Here is a 17,770-nt window from a genome sequence, read left to right as displayed (position 1 = left end):
GTAACACTCTGACACAAACATCACACACGGGCACATTGCCAAGCTGCAACTCATGACTACTTACTACGCGATACCATTAGCTCTGCCACAACCTAGGGAGGAGACAAAAAGCCATAAAACTGAATGAAGTGTCATGAAAAATGTGGTATTCCAGAACATGCATTTTCCCAACAGAAAAGGGAAAATCACACTGCTGCTACAGTACCTCACAGTCCAACCAATGTCCATAAAATCAATAATAAACAGGATCTATGAGAGATAGTCAGCCAAATCTCTCTTTTTGATGTAAATGGGTTCTTATAAACTGGGTGGTTTGAGCTCTGAATGCTGATTGGCTGACAGACGTGGTATATCAGACCGTATACCATGGGGATGACAAAACATTTATTTTTACAGCTCTAATTACATTGGTAATCAGTTTATAATAGCAATCAGGCACCTCAGGGGTTTGTGATATATGGCCAATATACTGCGTTGCGTCGTGCATAAGAACACCCTTTAGCTGTTGTATATTGGCCATATGCACCATACACGGATCCAGACACTTTTTTTGTGATTTCACTAGATTTTGATTAACGTACCCACAACCAGCGATTAATTTCCTCATCCTCGTTGTGTAGTATATGTGGATTTTGTTGTGCGCTTGGGGTTATTGGCTTGCTGGAAGATCCACTTGTGGCCAAGTTTCAGCTTCCTGGCAGAGGCAACCAAATTTTTGGCAAAAATATCCTGGTAGTGGGTAAAATGTATGATGCTGTTGACCGTTCTCATTTAGACGCCAAACCCACCAATGGTGTGCGTGGCAAAATATATTTATTTTCATGTCCAAAGCACCGGTTCCAATCCAAGTGCCAATGCCGTTTAGCAAACTCAAGGCATTTACATTTGTTGGATGACATGAAAATAAGCTCTTTGGCCAGGAACACCAGTGGTGGGTTTGGCGTCCAAATTAATTAAATTGTTGCCAGTAATACAGTTACAGTCATGACCCCTGTTGATAACACGAAAACACTTAACCAGCTCCAGTCGGGCGAGTTAACTGTTCAGAGCTAAATGTTTTTTCATTTGAGTCTGAAAATAGCTAGCAAGCTCGCCAACATTAGCCAGTTAGCTTGAGGTCAGAACACTCAGATCAACCCTACTCGTCGACCAGAACGTCCAGTGTGCGCTCTGAACTCTGAGAGTGAAAGAAACGGTTTGAATTTCAAAACAAAGAACCTGACAACGCTCTGAAATGCCCAGAGAGTGAACAAGCCAGAGATACACTGCCGATTTTGCAGGTTTTCCTACTTACAAAGCATGTAGAGGTCTGTAATTTTTATCATAGGTACACTTCAACTGTGAGAGACGGACTCTAAAAAATCCAGAAAATCACATTGTATGATTTTTAAGTAATGTCATGCAATAAAATGCAAATGAATAAGTATTTGATCACCTATCAACCAGTAAGAATTTCAGCTCTCACAGATCTGTTAATTTTTCTTTAAGAAACCCTCCTGTTCTCCACTCATTGCCTGTATTAACTGCACCTGTTTCAACTCGTTACCTGTATAAAAGACACCTGTCCACACACTCAATCAAACAGTCTCCAACCTCTCCACAATGGCCAAGACCAGAGAGCTTTGTAAGGACATCAGGGGTAAAATTGTAGACCTGCACAAGGCTGGGATGGGCTACAGGACAATAGTCAAGCAGCTTGGTGAGAAGGCAACAACTGTTGGCACAATTATTAGAAAATGGAAGAGTTCAAGATGACGGTCAATCACCCTCGGTCTGGGGCTCCATGCAAGATCTCACCTCGTGGGGCATCAATGATCATGAGGAAGGTGAGGGATCAGCCCAGAACTACATGGCAGGACCTGGTCAATGACCTGAAGAGAGCTGGGACCACAGTCTCAAAGAAAACAAACCATTAGTAACACACTACGCCGTCATGGATTAAAATCCTGCAGTGCACGCAAGGTCCCCCTGCTCAAGCCAGCACATGTCCAGGCCTGTCTGACATCTGCCAGTGACCATCTAGATGATCAAGAGGAGAAATGGGAGAAGGCCATGTGGTCTGATGAGACAAAAATAGATATTTTTGGTCTAAACTCCACTCGCCGTGTTTGGAGGAAGAAGAACGATGAGTACAACCCCAAGAACACCATCCCAACCGTGAAGCATGGAGGTGAAACATCATTCTTTGGGGATGCTTTTCTGCAAAGGGGACAGGACGACTGCACCGTATTGAGGGGAGGATGGATGGGGCCATGTATCGCAAGATCTTGGCCAACAACCTCCTTCCCTCAGTAAGAGCATTGAAGATGGGTCGTGGCTGGGTCTTTCAGCATGACAACGACCCAAAACAAACAGCCAGGGCAACTAAGGAGTGGCTCCGTAAGAAGCATCTCAAGGTCCTGGAGTGGCCTAGCCAGTCTCCAGACCTGAACCCAATAGAAAATCTTTGGAGGGAGCTGAAAGTCCGTATTGCCCAGCGACAGCCCCGAAACCTGAAGGATCTGGAGAAGGTCTGTATGGAGGAGTGGGCCAAAATCCCTGCTGCAGTGTGTGCAAACCTGGTCAAGAACTACAGGAAACGTATGAATTCTGTAATGGCAAACAAAGGTTTCTGTACCAAATATTAAGTTCTGCTTTTCGGATGTATCAAATACTTATGTCATGCAATAAAATGCAAATTAATTACTTAAAAATAATACAATGTGATTTTCTGGATTTTTGTTTTTAGATTCCGTCTCTCACAGTTGAAGTATACCTATGATAAAAATTAGACCTCTACATGCTTTGTAAGTAGGACAACCTGCAAAATCGTCAGTGTATCAAATACTTGTTCTCCCCACTGTACAAACAAACAACACACTTCGAGTAGAATGAGTTGACGATGTAATAAGACTATAAAACGTTAAGGTTTTATTCTATTCAATACCTTTTCCAAGTGGAAATAGGATATTCCAATTTTCTGATTTGACTGGTGTTGATGTGAATGGGTTTCAGCTATAGGAACAGGACTTTGGTGAATAACATCAGTAAGTTGGACTCATCCTATTGATTATGTTGGGTACGGGATGTTGGGAACTGATTAGCACTAACATGGAAACTCTTAATTTAATGACACACCATGCAGGGATGAGATTGTGATTGTCATTCATTTGAACGGCTGATACATGGATTACAGCACTCAGGTCATAAACTAATGCAGCCCTGTCAGAAATCTGCAGCCCTTCTCCCATCAGTTACATTGATGAGTAGACCCCCTTAACCATGTACTCAGAACACACACACACACACACACACACACACACACACACACACACACACACACACACACACACACACACACACACACACACACACACACACACACACACACACACACACACACACACACACACACACACACCCTGTGTCCTGACAGCTGAGTGATTAGGGCCCCAGAGGGCCAGGTCTTTTTTTGGCCCTTGACATCGACCCCTGAATCCAACCCACGTATATCATCCATTGAACAACCACAATTAGGTAGGCAGGGCTCGCCGTGGAACAAACAAGCTCAGTGGAGCAGAGGTGCTACTCTCCTCTAACAAGGCTCATATGGCTTTAATAGGTGCCTTTCAATGAATAAGTGATGGAGCCCTGGTGTGAGGCAGGTTCCTCCACTTCCTCCTCACATCAAGACTTTGCAGCCAATAAGAGGAGGACTGAGGCCTGATGACGTCCTCATCACATGTGCCTGGTGTCTCTTAGGAAGGAAACATAAAAGTGTCTGTCCCTTTTCTGTGACAATGTTTGTTTGATGAGACTGATAAAGGCTGCATGTTTCGATATCTTTGGGGATGATGGGTAGAGAGAGATGACTGGGTTGCAGTAGCTAGTGTGTTTTGTATTCTCATATGCACACACACACAAACTTTCTCACATTCGCACTGTCATCGACCACAGAGGCAGAGGTGCCTGAGCACGGCTGTGTGTTGACGTCACCAGTGGTTTCCGAGTCGTTACAGATCAACTAGCACAGAGTGGCTTAATGGACACCAGATAAGACCACTTCACAGGCTTTAACTCCATCAGCATGGGGCTTTGTTTGCTACCCAATTAATACAGTTTTTGTTCTTTTATGCAAAAAGGAACTGGGGAATAATGATTTTAGAGGAGAACAAAAGAAAACTCGATATCTTATTAGAATGTTTTATTTATTTATATAAACAAATGTATTAGTTTGAACTGAGTAGATTCCTCAGTCAAGAAGATAAAGGGTATTGAAATAACGCCATTGAAATAATGAATCCAAGTCTTTAATATACAGTCTCTCCAAAACTAATTTCTACATGTTTTCACCTTCCGGCGCCTTCTTTGTTTGGGGGTTGTACAAAATGTCTGTTTATACAGCATATTCTGCCTCCACTTTAAAAAACCCTCTAACAGATGTAACACAACCAACAAGAAATACAAGATCAAACTGCTCTTTGAGATTCTAAGGGGGCAGGGCTTTGTGCAACATCTCCAAATATGGTGAAATTGGTTCGGGCCCAGGAGCAAATTGGGCAAGCTACTGTAGAACCACACAGGGTCATGGGTCAAACTCATATTATTGTCTGTCTGATAGCTTTCTAGGAGAGGCGGTTTCACCGGGTCACATGTACTCTCTGTGACTCAGATTGCCGTTGGAATAAGCTGCTGCACGTACATGGGACATTTCACAAGAGCCTAGTCACAAACGGACGTGGACTTGTGACTGACAACACCTCACTTCTAATTTCAGTTACCTATGCCAGCCTGCTAATAATATCCAGAGTTGTTTATGCTTATCATATCCTATGGTTTTCAGTCCATCATTTGGTCATCCACGTCATCGAGGTCTAGCAGGAAGCAACACATTATGAAAAGGTAGTCAAATGGTTTTCATCTGAATCACATGTGAGCTCTGAGCTGCCTGGTCATTATGGAATGGATCTAATAATCACCACACATTACTCATCACACCGGATTAAATCTACTAAATAACTCAGTATTGTTCAGTCATGCAATATTCTTATACTTTATAGCACTGTCAGCAATAAAACAAGTATTATTAAATACTTGTATTATACTAATGTATGAGATAACTAATATGATCAAGAGATTAAAAAATAGATGGAGAAGGTACAGGGTGGAGCTAGACATGAGACAAGACGACAAAAGACGAGACAAGACAAAATGAAACGAGACGAGGGACACTTGAAAGAGACTGAACCCAACAAGAGGAAAGGGGGCGGTCCTCTCACACTGACTGACATTCTCACCACCAGACAAAAAACCTCAAGAGCTGAATTTCCTGTTAGTGTATATCCACAGTATTAACTCTAAATCACCTGCTCCTACGCGTTACTTCATTTTGTTAAGCCCAAAGCATTAATATGTAAAGCACAGTACTGGTGAGAGGCTAGTTAGGAGATTTGAAAGATTACACAGTACTGTAGTTTTCGTGTGAACTGTATTAGGCACATACTATATGTTCAATTCAACAGGCCACCACTCCCAGCCTATCAATATGTCTGACTTAACGTTCATTAGACGTTGCCTTTGAAGAGTTTTGAACACTTGGGGCTGACATTACTTTGTTCCCACAGTGCAGGTGTTTGTCGTCATGCATTTTTAAATACCAGATACAGAATTAGCCACATTATCTTTTTGCTTCTTTAACTGGAGCACTGAGACTATTGTGGACTCAAGTCCCTGGGTCCAAACTATATAGCTAACATAATGGTCCCTTTCACGTATTGCCATCTGTTGAGTGTGGTGTGGTGTGCGCCGATGTGTAAATGCAAGAAGACCCCAGACTTCACCTGTGCTGAGAAGCCATGTGTTTTTCAATAAAATAAACCCTCTGGCTACATCATTCTAGCCTGACAGTCAGTCTAGTCACAGTCATGGCTATAGCAACGTCACTGACAAACAACCAACCACGTCAGAGAAACTTAAAATAAGTTTCCCACCACTTCTAAGACCCAGCACAGCTCGTGTTAACAAGGGTGACTCAAAACCAGTACCAAGACAGGAAGAAGGAGCAGTGTTAAATTGAAACTGGCCTCAAACATAAACAGAAATGTGTGTATGGGTGCTGACAATGACACATGCAACATCTGGGAGAAATAGGCGAGAGGGAAAAATGGTGCATTACCGCCTGCGCTTCTGCACAATGTCAATGGGCCGGTTGACTGCGCAAGGGGATCCACAGATATTCCCATTCCGCACTTTGAACGACCGGTCCGAGGAGGGGGCCAGGAGTACACAGTTTGTTGGCAAACTCATATTTCTTCCCCCTTTTTTTCTCTGCTCTTTCTACTTCTGCTTTTCTTTGTTTCCTTCCTCTTTTGACAGCTGTGGTTCTCTTGCCACTCTCCTTTCTCGCAACCCTGTTGCTTTCTTCACGCCGCACCTGGCTCCCATTGCCGCTCAAATGAATGATATGTCAAACAGAGAGGACCGAAGACAGCGCAACAAGAAAAGCCAAAACGGCAAGAGAATCTGTGAGAAAGGCTTTGAGGAAAATCCTCCTTGGTATTTCCCGCCAACATTCCTCCTGTCAAAAACATTGAAAACTCCTCCTCTTTTAAAGCTGCTGTGTTTTTTCAAAAAGTCAAAACATTTCTACTGGGGGACATCGTCATACGTGGTTGTGAGATGGAAAAAAAATGTCCTTTTCTTGGATAAGTTTGTCGCCCAGTGCATATTCAACAGTTGGCTTGCAACGCCAGAGTTGTGGGTTCGATTCCCACGTGGGACCAGCTGGAAAAATGTATGTACTCACTCTGGATAATAAAGTCTGCTAAATGACTAAATGTAGAAGCATCAGTTAAGCTCTCTGTGTGAAACCTCCAAGATGGAATTCCTTTTCTATCAGGATGCAGGTGAAAATGAAACTCAATGTCTTCCTCTCCTCTGCACTTTCTAAACCCTGTCTTCCACCACCAAGTCCCAGCTCCCTCTGACAACTGTAGCTATCGCAATACGCATGGACACTCTCGAAAACCCAATAGGTGCGTTTGTGTGCAAGTCTTGCTATATAATGTGTCTTGTGTGTCTGTGTGAGGGATCCCTTCCTGAGCATGTGTGTGTTTGTGTGTGGACCAGTTGAACTGTGAGGTCAGAAAACAGGGGCGGTCTCAGAGGCAGCATGGCTCCTGCCCTTTCAGAGTGTCTCCAAGTTTAACTCTTTAAACGCTCTCTGCATTTTAAGAGTTAAACTTGACATTGCTTAGACCCCCCCCCTCCCGAAACAAATGCAAGAGAGAAAAAGAGAGTGTGACAGTAACGCATTGTAGCGCGTCACAATAAAACTGAGAACAGTTTCTACTAAGAAAAGCCTAAATTTAAAACAATGATTGGTTGAGATTAGTATTATGGGGTGTGGTACTACTTGGCTGGAACTGGCACCCTTATATCAGCCCTCACAGGGTAAGATCGCCCACTCCTGTTTTAGCATGTTTGCTCGGTGACAGCTCACATAGCAACATGTCTTGATCCGAGACTAGCCACTCTCCAAAAGTCCTCTGCCCAGAGCCAAAGCCCAGATCAATAAGGTCTAAGGAAGCCGTGGACTGAAACGGCCCATGAGCTCACAGAGCATCCCTGATGAAATCAGGGGTAAATATTTGTCCACTGAGGAAGATGGCACAGAGCCCGGGTCGACGTGCTGGCAGACATGTGGGAGGGGAAGGGTAAAGGGGAGCCTTTTGAACATCAAGGACGTTACCCACAGAGAGGTAGGTGAGGAGGACCACGAGGCCATAAGGGGGGAGAAGGGGATTGGTGGGGGTGTTACAACATTTCCTGTACCACGTATTGGCTGTACCATTCATAGGACCCACACACACCTCAAAAACACAAGGGTTTTTACAATGAGAGGATGCATGCTGTCAAAGAAAGAAAGAAAAATACTTCCTGAGAGCACTCACATAACCCAACGTGAAAACAGGTTTAAAAAAATGAAAAATACATAAGTTGGAGTATAGTGTATAGTTGTTACTTTCTCCCCTTCAGTCACAGCAGCAAGGTTATGTCCATAAGGCATCAAACAGAAGAAAACTGACAGGGTGACACTAGCTGGTCATGTCCACGCTCATTTTCAGTGCCTAATGAGGAAAAAAAACACAGGTAAATGACCTCTAAACCCTCTCTGGGAACTTCCAAAGCGAAATGTTTTCTATCGTTTTCCGTACAGTGTCTAATGAACGCAACCCAGGTAAATGAACTCTGACCCTCTCTGGGAACGAGGATAACATGAATCTGTCACACACACCAATGACAGGCATACTGCAATTAAAATATACTGAACAAAAATATAAATACAACATGTAAAGTGTAGGTCCCATGTTTCATGACTTGAATAAAAGACCCCAGAAATGTTCCATATGCACAAAAAGCTTATTTCTCTCAAAATGTTGTGCACAAATTTGTTTACATCCCTTTTGGTGAGCATTTCTAATTTTCCAAGATAATCCATTTCTCTGACAGGCATGGCACATCAAGAAGCTGATTAAACAGCATGATCATTACACCTTGTGCTAGGGACAATTTAAAAAAGCCACTTTAAAACGTGCAGTTTTTTCACACAACACCACAGATGTTTTGAGGGAGCGTGCAGTTGGTATGCTGACTGCAGGAATGTCCACCAGAGCTGTTGCCAGAGAATTTAATGTTAACTTCTCTACCATCAGCAGCCTCCATAAGCCATTTTAGGGAATTTGGCAGTATGTCTAAACTGTGGGTTTGCACAATCAAAGAATTTAGGCACAAATTATCAGAAAGCATCTCAGGGAAGCTCATCTGGTTGCTCGTCATCCTCACCAGAGTCTTGACATGACTGCAGTTCAGCCGTCACAGTGGACTTCAGTGGGCAAATGCTCACTTTCAATGGCCACTGGCACGCTGGAGAAATGTGCTCTTCATAGATTAATACCGGTTTCAACTGTACCGGGCAGATGGCAGACAGTGTGTATGGCATCGTTTGGGTGAGCTACGGACAACGAACATCTGCAGTTTATCGATGACAATTTCAATGCACAGAGATACCGTGATGAGATCCTGAGGCCCATCGTCGTGCCATTCATCTGCCGCCATCACCTCATGTTTCAACACAATTTCTGGAAGCTGAAAATGTTCCAGTTCTTCCATGGCCTGCATACTCACCACACATTTCACCTATTGAGCATGTTTGGGATGTTTATATTTTTGTTCAGTGTAGAATTGCCCTGTCTGCAATCGCACTGGTGATAGCAGCCATCTTGGGAAGACCGGGGGAGAATGTTACAATAAAAAAACAAGTGCAGAGCGGAGTATCTCACCCCAAAAAGTTTCAAAGCTAATACCATAAAGCCCTACAGGGTTCAACTCAACAATAAAATCTGGACAGGGTTTAATTAAATTCAATCATCTCTGGATTGACTGAATTAAAATGGAATTGGTCCCAACACTGAAGTCCTGACAGCACTGAGGGTAATACTAAGGGGGGTCCTTCTGTAGCTCAGTTGGTAGAGCATGGCGCTTGTAACGCCAGGGTAGTGGGTTCGATTCCCGGGACCACCCATACGTAGAATGTATGCACACATGACTGTAAGTCGCTTTGGATAAAAGCGTCTGCTAAATGGCATATTATTATTATTATTATTATTATTACTATTCCAGTTAGGAGGACTGTTAAAGGCATCTTAATGATCTGGACAATCTATGACAGACAGGGGCATACATACTGTACATCGGACCCTCGGATCATTGCGCAACATGCCTGACAAACGTGCTGGGTCATGAAAAAGACAGCGGGCTGGGTGGCTTAAGCACTAAGAATATGCCTCAGTACCATGCTGCATTCCCCTCCCCCATGAGCAACCATATCCAGAGCAGAGTGTTCCCCGCAGCACTGTCTCCCTCTGGGGCCTGGCTGGAGTGTGAAGTTTGAAATGTTTTATGACAAAGACAAATTATTAAAGGCTTATCATTTGCACGTATCTTCTTCCACTGATGGTGAACGCAGCTCTATTTGGTACTGCATCACTGACTTTCTAACACCCTCACATGGCGATCAATTCATAATTCTAACATTGCACCTAAATAGGAAATGTGTAAACTATTTCAATTATGTTGTAAGAAAAGCATATTATCATTCTCAGAGATGTGGTTCATTTTAGAGAGTAAAGATAAAGTTAATCCACTATTTGTTAGTTCCCCACACGTAAGAAACTGTAAATGTTTCCAAAACCATTTCTGTTGAGTAGCCGGCGGCAAGTTTTAACATACATGTCGTCTAAAAAGCTAATGACTCTTTCCATACACAAGTATATGTTACAGATCTATAGCAGAGTGGCAAATGTAAACACTCAGTTGAATTGATGGTATTCCCCTGAGACTCTGCCTTTCAAAACATCTCAAAACCTCCTTGGAATTGGCTGAACAAATTTGTTAATGCGAAACGTGAACCAAGAGGCTTTATCCAGTAGATGTCACTTCATACCGCGATACTAAACCAAAACAATATTCAATCCACACCAACCATCTCATAACCTCCTCCTAACTCACTATTCGTTCCCCTTCTGAAACATGAAAACTAAAGATTAATATAATATACAAAATAATAAGAGCAATATGTAAGAGTCACCCTTTTGCTAGATATCAAGCCCAGTCCTTCAATTGGAAGGCCTTGAGATGTGGTTACATTACAAGGATGTATGACCAGCTACTACAAGGGACAGATACAGCACGCAGCGGAACACAAATTAGTCCCAAATGACTGAATCTCCTACAGTCGGGCATGAAGGAATTAATAGGATTTTGGGAAGAGGGTGATGGGGAAGGGCAGTCATGCTGAAAACATGGAGCTGGAGTAGTGACGCACATGAGCCACTGTTGCAGCCGCCCTGGCGGGGTCTGGGAACTATTCCAGGCTCGGGGGCTTTATTTTAGAGGAACAGACCAGAGCTGTTGTGTCATTGTTGCCATGCTTATCATTCCAGTTCTTTGGGCTGCTTGTGTCTTATTCAGGAGGCACCAACAGGAACTCGTCCAATAAGAATACAGAGTTTTAATGTGGCATTTCAAAGGTGTTTTGCTACATTATACTAGGGCTGGGGCGTAACCAGTATCGCGATACTCATTAGTGTTGAGGCAAGGAAACAAAACACGAAACAAATTTAGCTTTAGAAGAACAGCCATACTGTTGCAAAAAAACATGTTATAATCCAGAGTCAAATATATTTATTTTCCGAGCTATAGCACACGATATTTTACATACAGTAGGTTGAATTTGGTCTGCTTCGAGATTTCATTTTTGCCATGGAAAAAATATTGCGATAATGTTATCGTCACAGCCTTACATTTTCTCTCTTTGTGGCACACTAGATTTGAAGTGGCTGTTAGAAACATGTCTGGCTTGATCGAGATATGACAATTCTCTGGTCTAACAGTAATCTCAGTCTGGAGACTCGAGTGCCCAGTAACTTCTGACTGACTTGCTTTGTGTACCTCTCAGTGTGGCAGAAGTCAGCAGATCAGACGAAGCATAAAGAGGAAAGAATAAATGTGTGGCCAGATTTTCACAATAGAGACACAGTATTTACAAAGCAAGAAATGTTACATTTTAGTCATTTAGCAGACGCTCTCATCCAGAGTGACTTACAATAGTGAGTGGATATATTTTCTTGCTGGTCGCCCATGAGAATCAACCCACATCCCTGGCATTGCAAGCACCGTGCTCTACCAACTGAGCCACACCAACCCAATCCCAAAAAACTGCCCATCTGAACTCGAGGGCAGACTAATCTAGTCAGGCCTCGTGGTGGTGGGGTCTCTGATCAATGGGTGAGTCACTGGTGACCTCGGCCAACTGTTAACCTGGAGAAGCTAATACCACATTGTGCCACCCATCCCAGTTGGGTGAAAGCACACACGGTATACGAATATAAACCAGTGTGGAGGGTGGCTCTATAGCACTATCATGTGGCTATTCACACACTCACTCGGACCCACACACAAATCACACACCCACACAGTGTTCCACTAGAGTGACTCCCTCCACCCCCTCCCAGTTGTGACATCAGCAGACAGGGGTGGTGTTATCGATCCTATTCTCCTTTCCCACAGACAGCACAGTATACAGAGCAGGCAGAGTACACACACACACACCAGTGCGCGCACTTACACAAGTACGCGTGCACACACAAGTACGCGTGCACACACACGCAAACTTTTACCCAGACAAGTATTTAAACAAAAAACATGACATACACCATGCATTCACAGACAAGCTCACACAGACAGACACATCTGATCTCCAGTCCACACACAGCCCAGTCTGTTCACACTGCAACACCATCCACACAACACTTTTCTGTGTAGCACAGTTTCTTAATTGTGTACAAGCAATTTTTGGATCTGTGTTGAAACGTATCTATAGCAGAACAGCAATGATCAAACGCTTGAATACATTTACAGAACTTCTGACCATTTTATTGCCTTAATACTGGACGTGCATATCTTAGACCACCTTTTGCATAACCTTAAATTCAAATATTATCAGTGAATAGAAAATTCACTGTTGTTTTTCATCAGAAGAGAAGTGTACAATTGATTTCACTGTTTCTGTCACTCAGTAAAACCTAATGCACCCCAGCAGTGTCATACCATGTACAACATATGGAAAGATCAAGGCAACAGGGACGGTCTATTCTCATGATTTTGTACAATACTGCAGATATGCAGAGAATAAAGTTGTGTTACCTCTAAGTCATCATCTTAAACATTGTGACCTAATACAGCTTTGCTTTGGACTGATATCAGTTGTGTTCCTCCTTTTTATTCACCGTCCCTTATTTATATTGTGGATTGAGTTACTTCACCAATGGAAAGTCTACAACACATTGAGAAAACCTTTGAATTGAATACAGCATGGAATTGGATTGTGATGATACTGATGAATGACGCAGCCCACCTTTTTAAAAATATATGTTATTTTAATATTTGGTGTATGAAATTGTTTGGTGCATAAAAGGATAGTAATTGCCCATAATGCTGCACCTTTGGACAGTACTTCTAATATTGACAATCACGATTTAGTAACTGCAAAGAAAATATATTGATCTACTGGGATTTTTTAGTTTTGAGAAGGCATTTATGTATTTACAGATGAAGTGAGAAGTTTACATTCAAATACATTTAAACTGAGTTTTTCACAATTCCTGACATTTGATCCTAGTAAAAATTATCTGTCTTAGGATCACCACTTTATTTTAAGAATGTGAAATGTCAGAATAATAGTAGAGGGAATTATTTATTTCAGCTTTTATTTCTTTCATCACATTGCCAGTGGGTCAGAAGTTTACATGCACTCAATTAGTATTTGGTAGCACTGCCTTTAAATTGTTTAACTTGGTTCAAACGTTTCGGGTAGCCTTCAACAAGCTTCCCACAATAAGTTGGGTGAATTCTGTCACATCCCTCCTGACAAAGCTGGAGTAACTGAGTCAGGTTTCTGGGCCTCCTTGCTCGCACACGGTTTTTAGTTCTGCCCACAAATGTTCTATAGGTTTGAGGTCAGGGCTTTGTGATGGCCACTCCAATACTTTGACTTTGTTGTCCTTAAGCCACAACTTTGGAAGTATGCTTGGGGTCATTGTCCATTTGGAAGACCCATTTGCGACCAAGCTTTAACTTCCTGACTGATGTCTTGAGATGTTGCTTCAATATATCCACATAATTTCCCTTTCTCAAAATGTCATCTATTTTGTGAAGTGCACCAGTCCCTCCTGCAGCAAAGCACCCCCACAGCATGATGCTGCCACCCCCGTGCTTCACTGTTGGGATGTGTTTTTCGGTTTGCAAGCCTCCCCCTTATTCCTCCAAACATAACGATGGGCATTATGAGAAGCTTCTAAAGCCATGACATCATTCTCTGGAAATGTCCAATCTGTGTAAAGGCACAGTCAACTCAGTGTATGTAAACTTCTGACTCACTGGAATTGTGATACAGTGAATTATAAGTGAAATAATCTTTCTGTAAACAATTGTTTGAAAAATTACTTGTGTCTTGCACAAATTAGATGGCCTAAACGACTTGCCAAAACTATAGTTTGTGAACAAGAAATTTGTGGAGTGGTTGAAAAACGAATTTTAATGACTCCAACCTAAGTATATGTAAACTTCTGACTTCAACTGTTGTGTTTTCTTGTATTTATGTTTTGAGAAGGCAACTACATTTTGAAAACACATTTACTGTTTTGCAAAAGGCCACAGAGTTCTATATCTTGTGATCTATGTTTTGAAAATCAACAAATTTGTTCCAAAAAATGCTTGTACGCGATTGAGAAAAATTGCAAAACAAAAAACAAATAAAAAAACAGTAATTTCTGAAACTGAACATGTTACAATAAATGCAGTTGCTCCATTTAACCCCCCAAAACAGGAAGTCCACTGGGCAAAAGTGTGCCTGTTTGAAAAACTAATTTGCTTCCTCAAACTAAAAGCTGTTGGATAAACTTCTGTAAAGTAATTGTACTACTGTGCAGTCATGTTGTACATGAACCAGAAGGACACAAACACATTTCGCTGCACCTAACCTGCTGTTTATGACAATAACAAAAAAATAATGTTTAGTCTGAAACCACAACTGCTTGGATTGAGTGCAAAAACAAAGGTCATATAAAAACGTAAAAAAGACTCAAGGTAATCACGTACCCCATACAAGATCCAGTGCTACATACATACCCTAAGCATGAGTGTCTCCGACCGTGGCTGCTTGGGCCACAGCCAAACAGGCTCCCTTTCCTTGGAAATCGGTGATCTTTGTTCATTGTGGGTCAAAGCTTCTGGCTGCTACAGTATGACTTGCTGGGCTGACAACAAAAAGAGAGGCTCCACACACCCACAACAGCTGTGAGACGAGGTGGAGCTCAGATGGAGCTCATTCTCTCCGAAGGGCTCTCCTGCCAGGGCTGTAGCCACCACATGCTGCTACTGCCTGGGAAGACCCAGGGAGTGGTGGGTGGGTAGGTGGGTGTCCCCGGACCAGCCCCCCGATCACAGGTGTGCTGCCCTTTGGGCAGGGAGAGCCAGGTGGAGGGGAAGAAAGGATGCAAGCCCTTCTGACGCACCAGGATACTGGGGTAACTGTAGGTCATGAGAAGGGGAGAGGCTGGGGAGAAGCAGAAAATAAAGGAGTCCCAAGTGCTGTAGGCTACGCAAGTCTCAACAAGACCAGCGGTCTTCAGTCAGTGCCCCAGATAGCCATCTTGAATAGCTGTATTAGCATTTCATTTTGAGGTTGTCTCTTCTGTTGTCCAAACTCCAGAGACGGATTCTTAAATAGAACTGCTGTAGAAAGTCCTTGAAAGATAAAAATGTCAGCACTTAAAACAAAGTCTCTCACATTCCCTCTCTGTCTTTCCATCTGTCTCTACAGAAAGTGGAAATCCTCCATGATCCAGTAACCTTCAGCAATGTGAGAAAGAGAAGGGAATGAGGAACGAGTGAGGAGGGCAGAGCAAGCGTTGACCTCTCTCCGCAGTGTGGGAGAGCTTCCTCCGTCCCCAGAGGTGCTAGCTGTGGGGGCTGCAACCAAGGCCCATACAAGTCCCCACAACCGTTTTCAGCTTTTCAGGAGGATATCAACAGTAAAAGTGAAAGAGACTGAAAACAAAACCTTTCAGTAAAGAAGGAATTCGATTCAAGAAACTGCGGCAGCGTTGGCATCTTCTGAGGAAAGGAAAATCCAAGACTTCATTGAGTATGCCAGAAGCAGATGGTAAAGTTGGAGATGGTTGCAAAATGGTTAAAAGTATAACTTACACACCTACTGTATTAAAAAGGCACATGGAGAAAATGTTTATAGTGAATAGAAAACTCCAGTAAAACTCCAGGTCGCTCTCTATCACGCACTCTCTCCTGGCAGCCCTAGCCTAGTTAAGGCCAACATGTGGGATCGACATGCCTCCCAATGTGGCTTCCTTCCCCCTACAGCTAACTAATGACATGGTGCATTGTTGGATTCCACGAATAAGGGGTAGCAGGGGGTGAGGGTGCACTCATATGTACTCAGGTGGAGTTTCTAGGTGCACACAGAGACAACACACACACACACACACACACACACACACACACACACACACACACACACACACACACACACACACACACACACACACACACACACACACACACACACACACACACACACACACACACACACAGACAGAGACAGAGAGAGAGACAGAGAGAGACAACACACACACTGAAACACACACATGAAAAGCATACGTAGAGTCTGCACCCAGGGATAAAAACAGCGATGAAAACATCAGGAGGTTTTCAAGCCCTGTAGTTAGGAAATACAAAAAAGTGGCTTATTTCTCAGGAAACCTCTACCCACAACATACACAATGTCACTCTTGCACAAAGCCAGTCCACCAACATGTGTACAGAACACATTTGCTGTACTATAGATGAGACTGTAATTGAGACAGACTTTTTTTACATTGTGCCACAGACAGGCCAGGGCTGGAATAAAAGCCTGCAAACCCAGTAGTTTAGTTTCGTAGGACAGGCAAACTCAGGCATGTTGGCTCTGATCGTTCTCACGCTACAGTAGCTACAGATGCTCAATAAAATGCCACAGTAATCATCATCCACCCTGGATTGGGCTGACAAAGGCTAATGCCCCTGAGCCTTGTACGATACAAAACCTCTGTCTCAACAACAAGACAACCTACTCCCTGACCTCACCTTTTTCCTAGACACTAAACACCTTACAGGTGGCTAGAGTCAAAGGTCAAAGACTCCAGCCACCCAAGTCATAGACCGTTCTCTCTGCTACCGCACGTTAAGCAGGACCGGAGCGCCTTGTCTGGGACCAAAAGGCACCTGAACAGCAACCCCAAGCCATAAACCTGCTGAACAGTTAATCAAATTGCTACCTGGACTATTTACATTGACACCCTTCATTATTTATTTATTTATCTTAAATTGTTTGAACTGACTCTCTTGCACTGGCTATATGTACACTCACTATACTCTACCCACACACTCACAGATACTACACTGACACTCCAACACACACACGTTGCTGCTACTCTATTTATTATATATATATATATATATATATATATATATATATATATATATTCTGATTTCCTAGTCACTTTTACCCCTACACTAAACCCAGGGTTTAACGAATTACATGTAAGGGATTACCAAAAAAACAGTAACTGTAATCTGTTACCAGCAAAAATATTGTAATCAGATTAGAGATACTTTTAAAAATGATTACTTTGAGGATTACATTTAAATTCAGAAAGGATGTTTGTGTTTTCTCAATGACATTCAAATCAGCATTGAAAAAAGGTGCAGGGTTAAGTTTGTTCCACCTGAGTCTGACCACAAATCAGACACTATGATGACACACCAAATGGGTTCGATGGATCGCGGAAAAAGAGCAAGAATAGGTTTCTGTAGGCTCTAGTCCAAGCTGTCTCACAATTATGAGACTGCATTCAGGATTCAAAGATTATCCAACTTGAATAAACGCTGGGAGGTACAGATGACAGCAGTGGTGTAGTCTACGGTGATACGGATATCACTTATTATTGATATCTACATAGCGCATTAATATGAGTCACACTGCTGCGCTCTTATTAAGCTATTTGTGGTTGTTGTGGATGGCTGTTCACAAATCTAAATGTGTATTTAAACCCAATAATGGTTGAATTCAAGAAGTTTAAGCTACCTATCAATCATTGTTTTTGAAACTAGTGGA

At 42.7% G+C, this 17,770-nt stretch overlaps 1 protein-coding gene across 6 annotated transcripts in view; it reads right to left on the bottom strand.

Annotated features, from left to right (window-relative positions):
- LOC123998083 (cAMP-specific 3',5'-cyclic phosphodiesterase 4C-like) overlaps positions 1-17,770 on the bottom strand; it is a 162,398-nt gene that overhangs the window by 40,977 nt on the left and 103,651 nt on the right. Inside the window, exon 1 of one of the 6 annotated variants that reach the window (XM_046303002.1) lies at positions 14,728-16,068. The exons of 4 other annotated variants lie outside the window; for them this stretch is intronic. In XM_046303002.1, the coding sequence (XP_046158958.1) occupies positions 14,728-14,813 (86 nt within the window). In that variant the 5' untranslated portion in view covers positions 14,814-16,068. Of the gene's footprint in view, positions 1-6,154; positions 7,114-14,727; positions 16,069-17,770 lie in introns of those variants that run through there. One more of the 6 variants, XM_046302992.1, reaches the window with a different exon arrangement.

The sequence above is a fragment of the Oncorhynchus gorbuscha genome, linkage group LG02 (genome assembly GCF_021184085.1).
Source record: "Oncorhynchus gorbuscha isolate QuinsamMale2020 ecotype Even-year linkage group LG02, OgorEven_v1.0, whole genome shotgun sequence".
Taxonomy (NCBI): Eukaryota; Metazoa; Chordata; class Actinopteri; order Salmoniformes; family Salmonidae; genus Oncorhynchus; species Oncorhynchus gorbuscha.
This window is presented reverse-complemented; position numbering and strand designations above follow the sequence as displayed.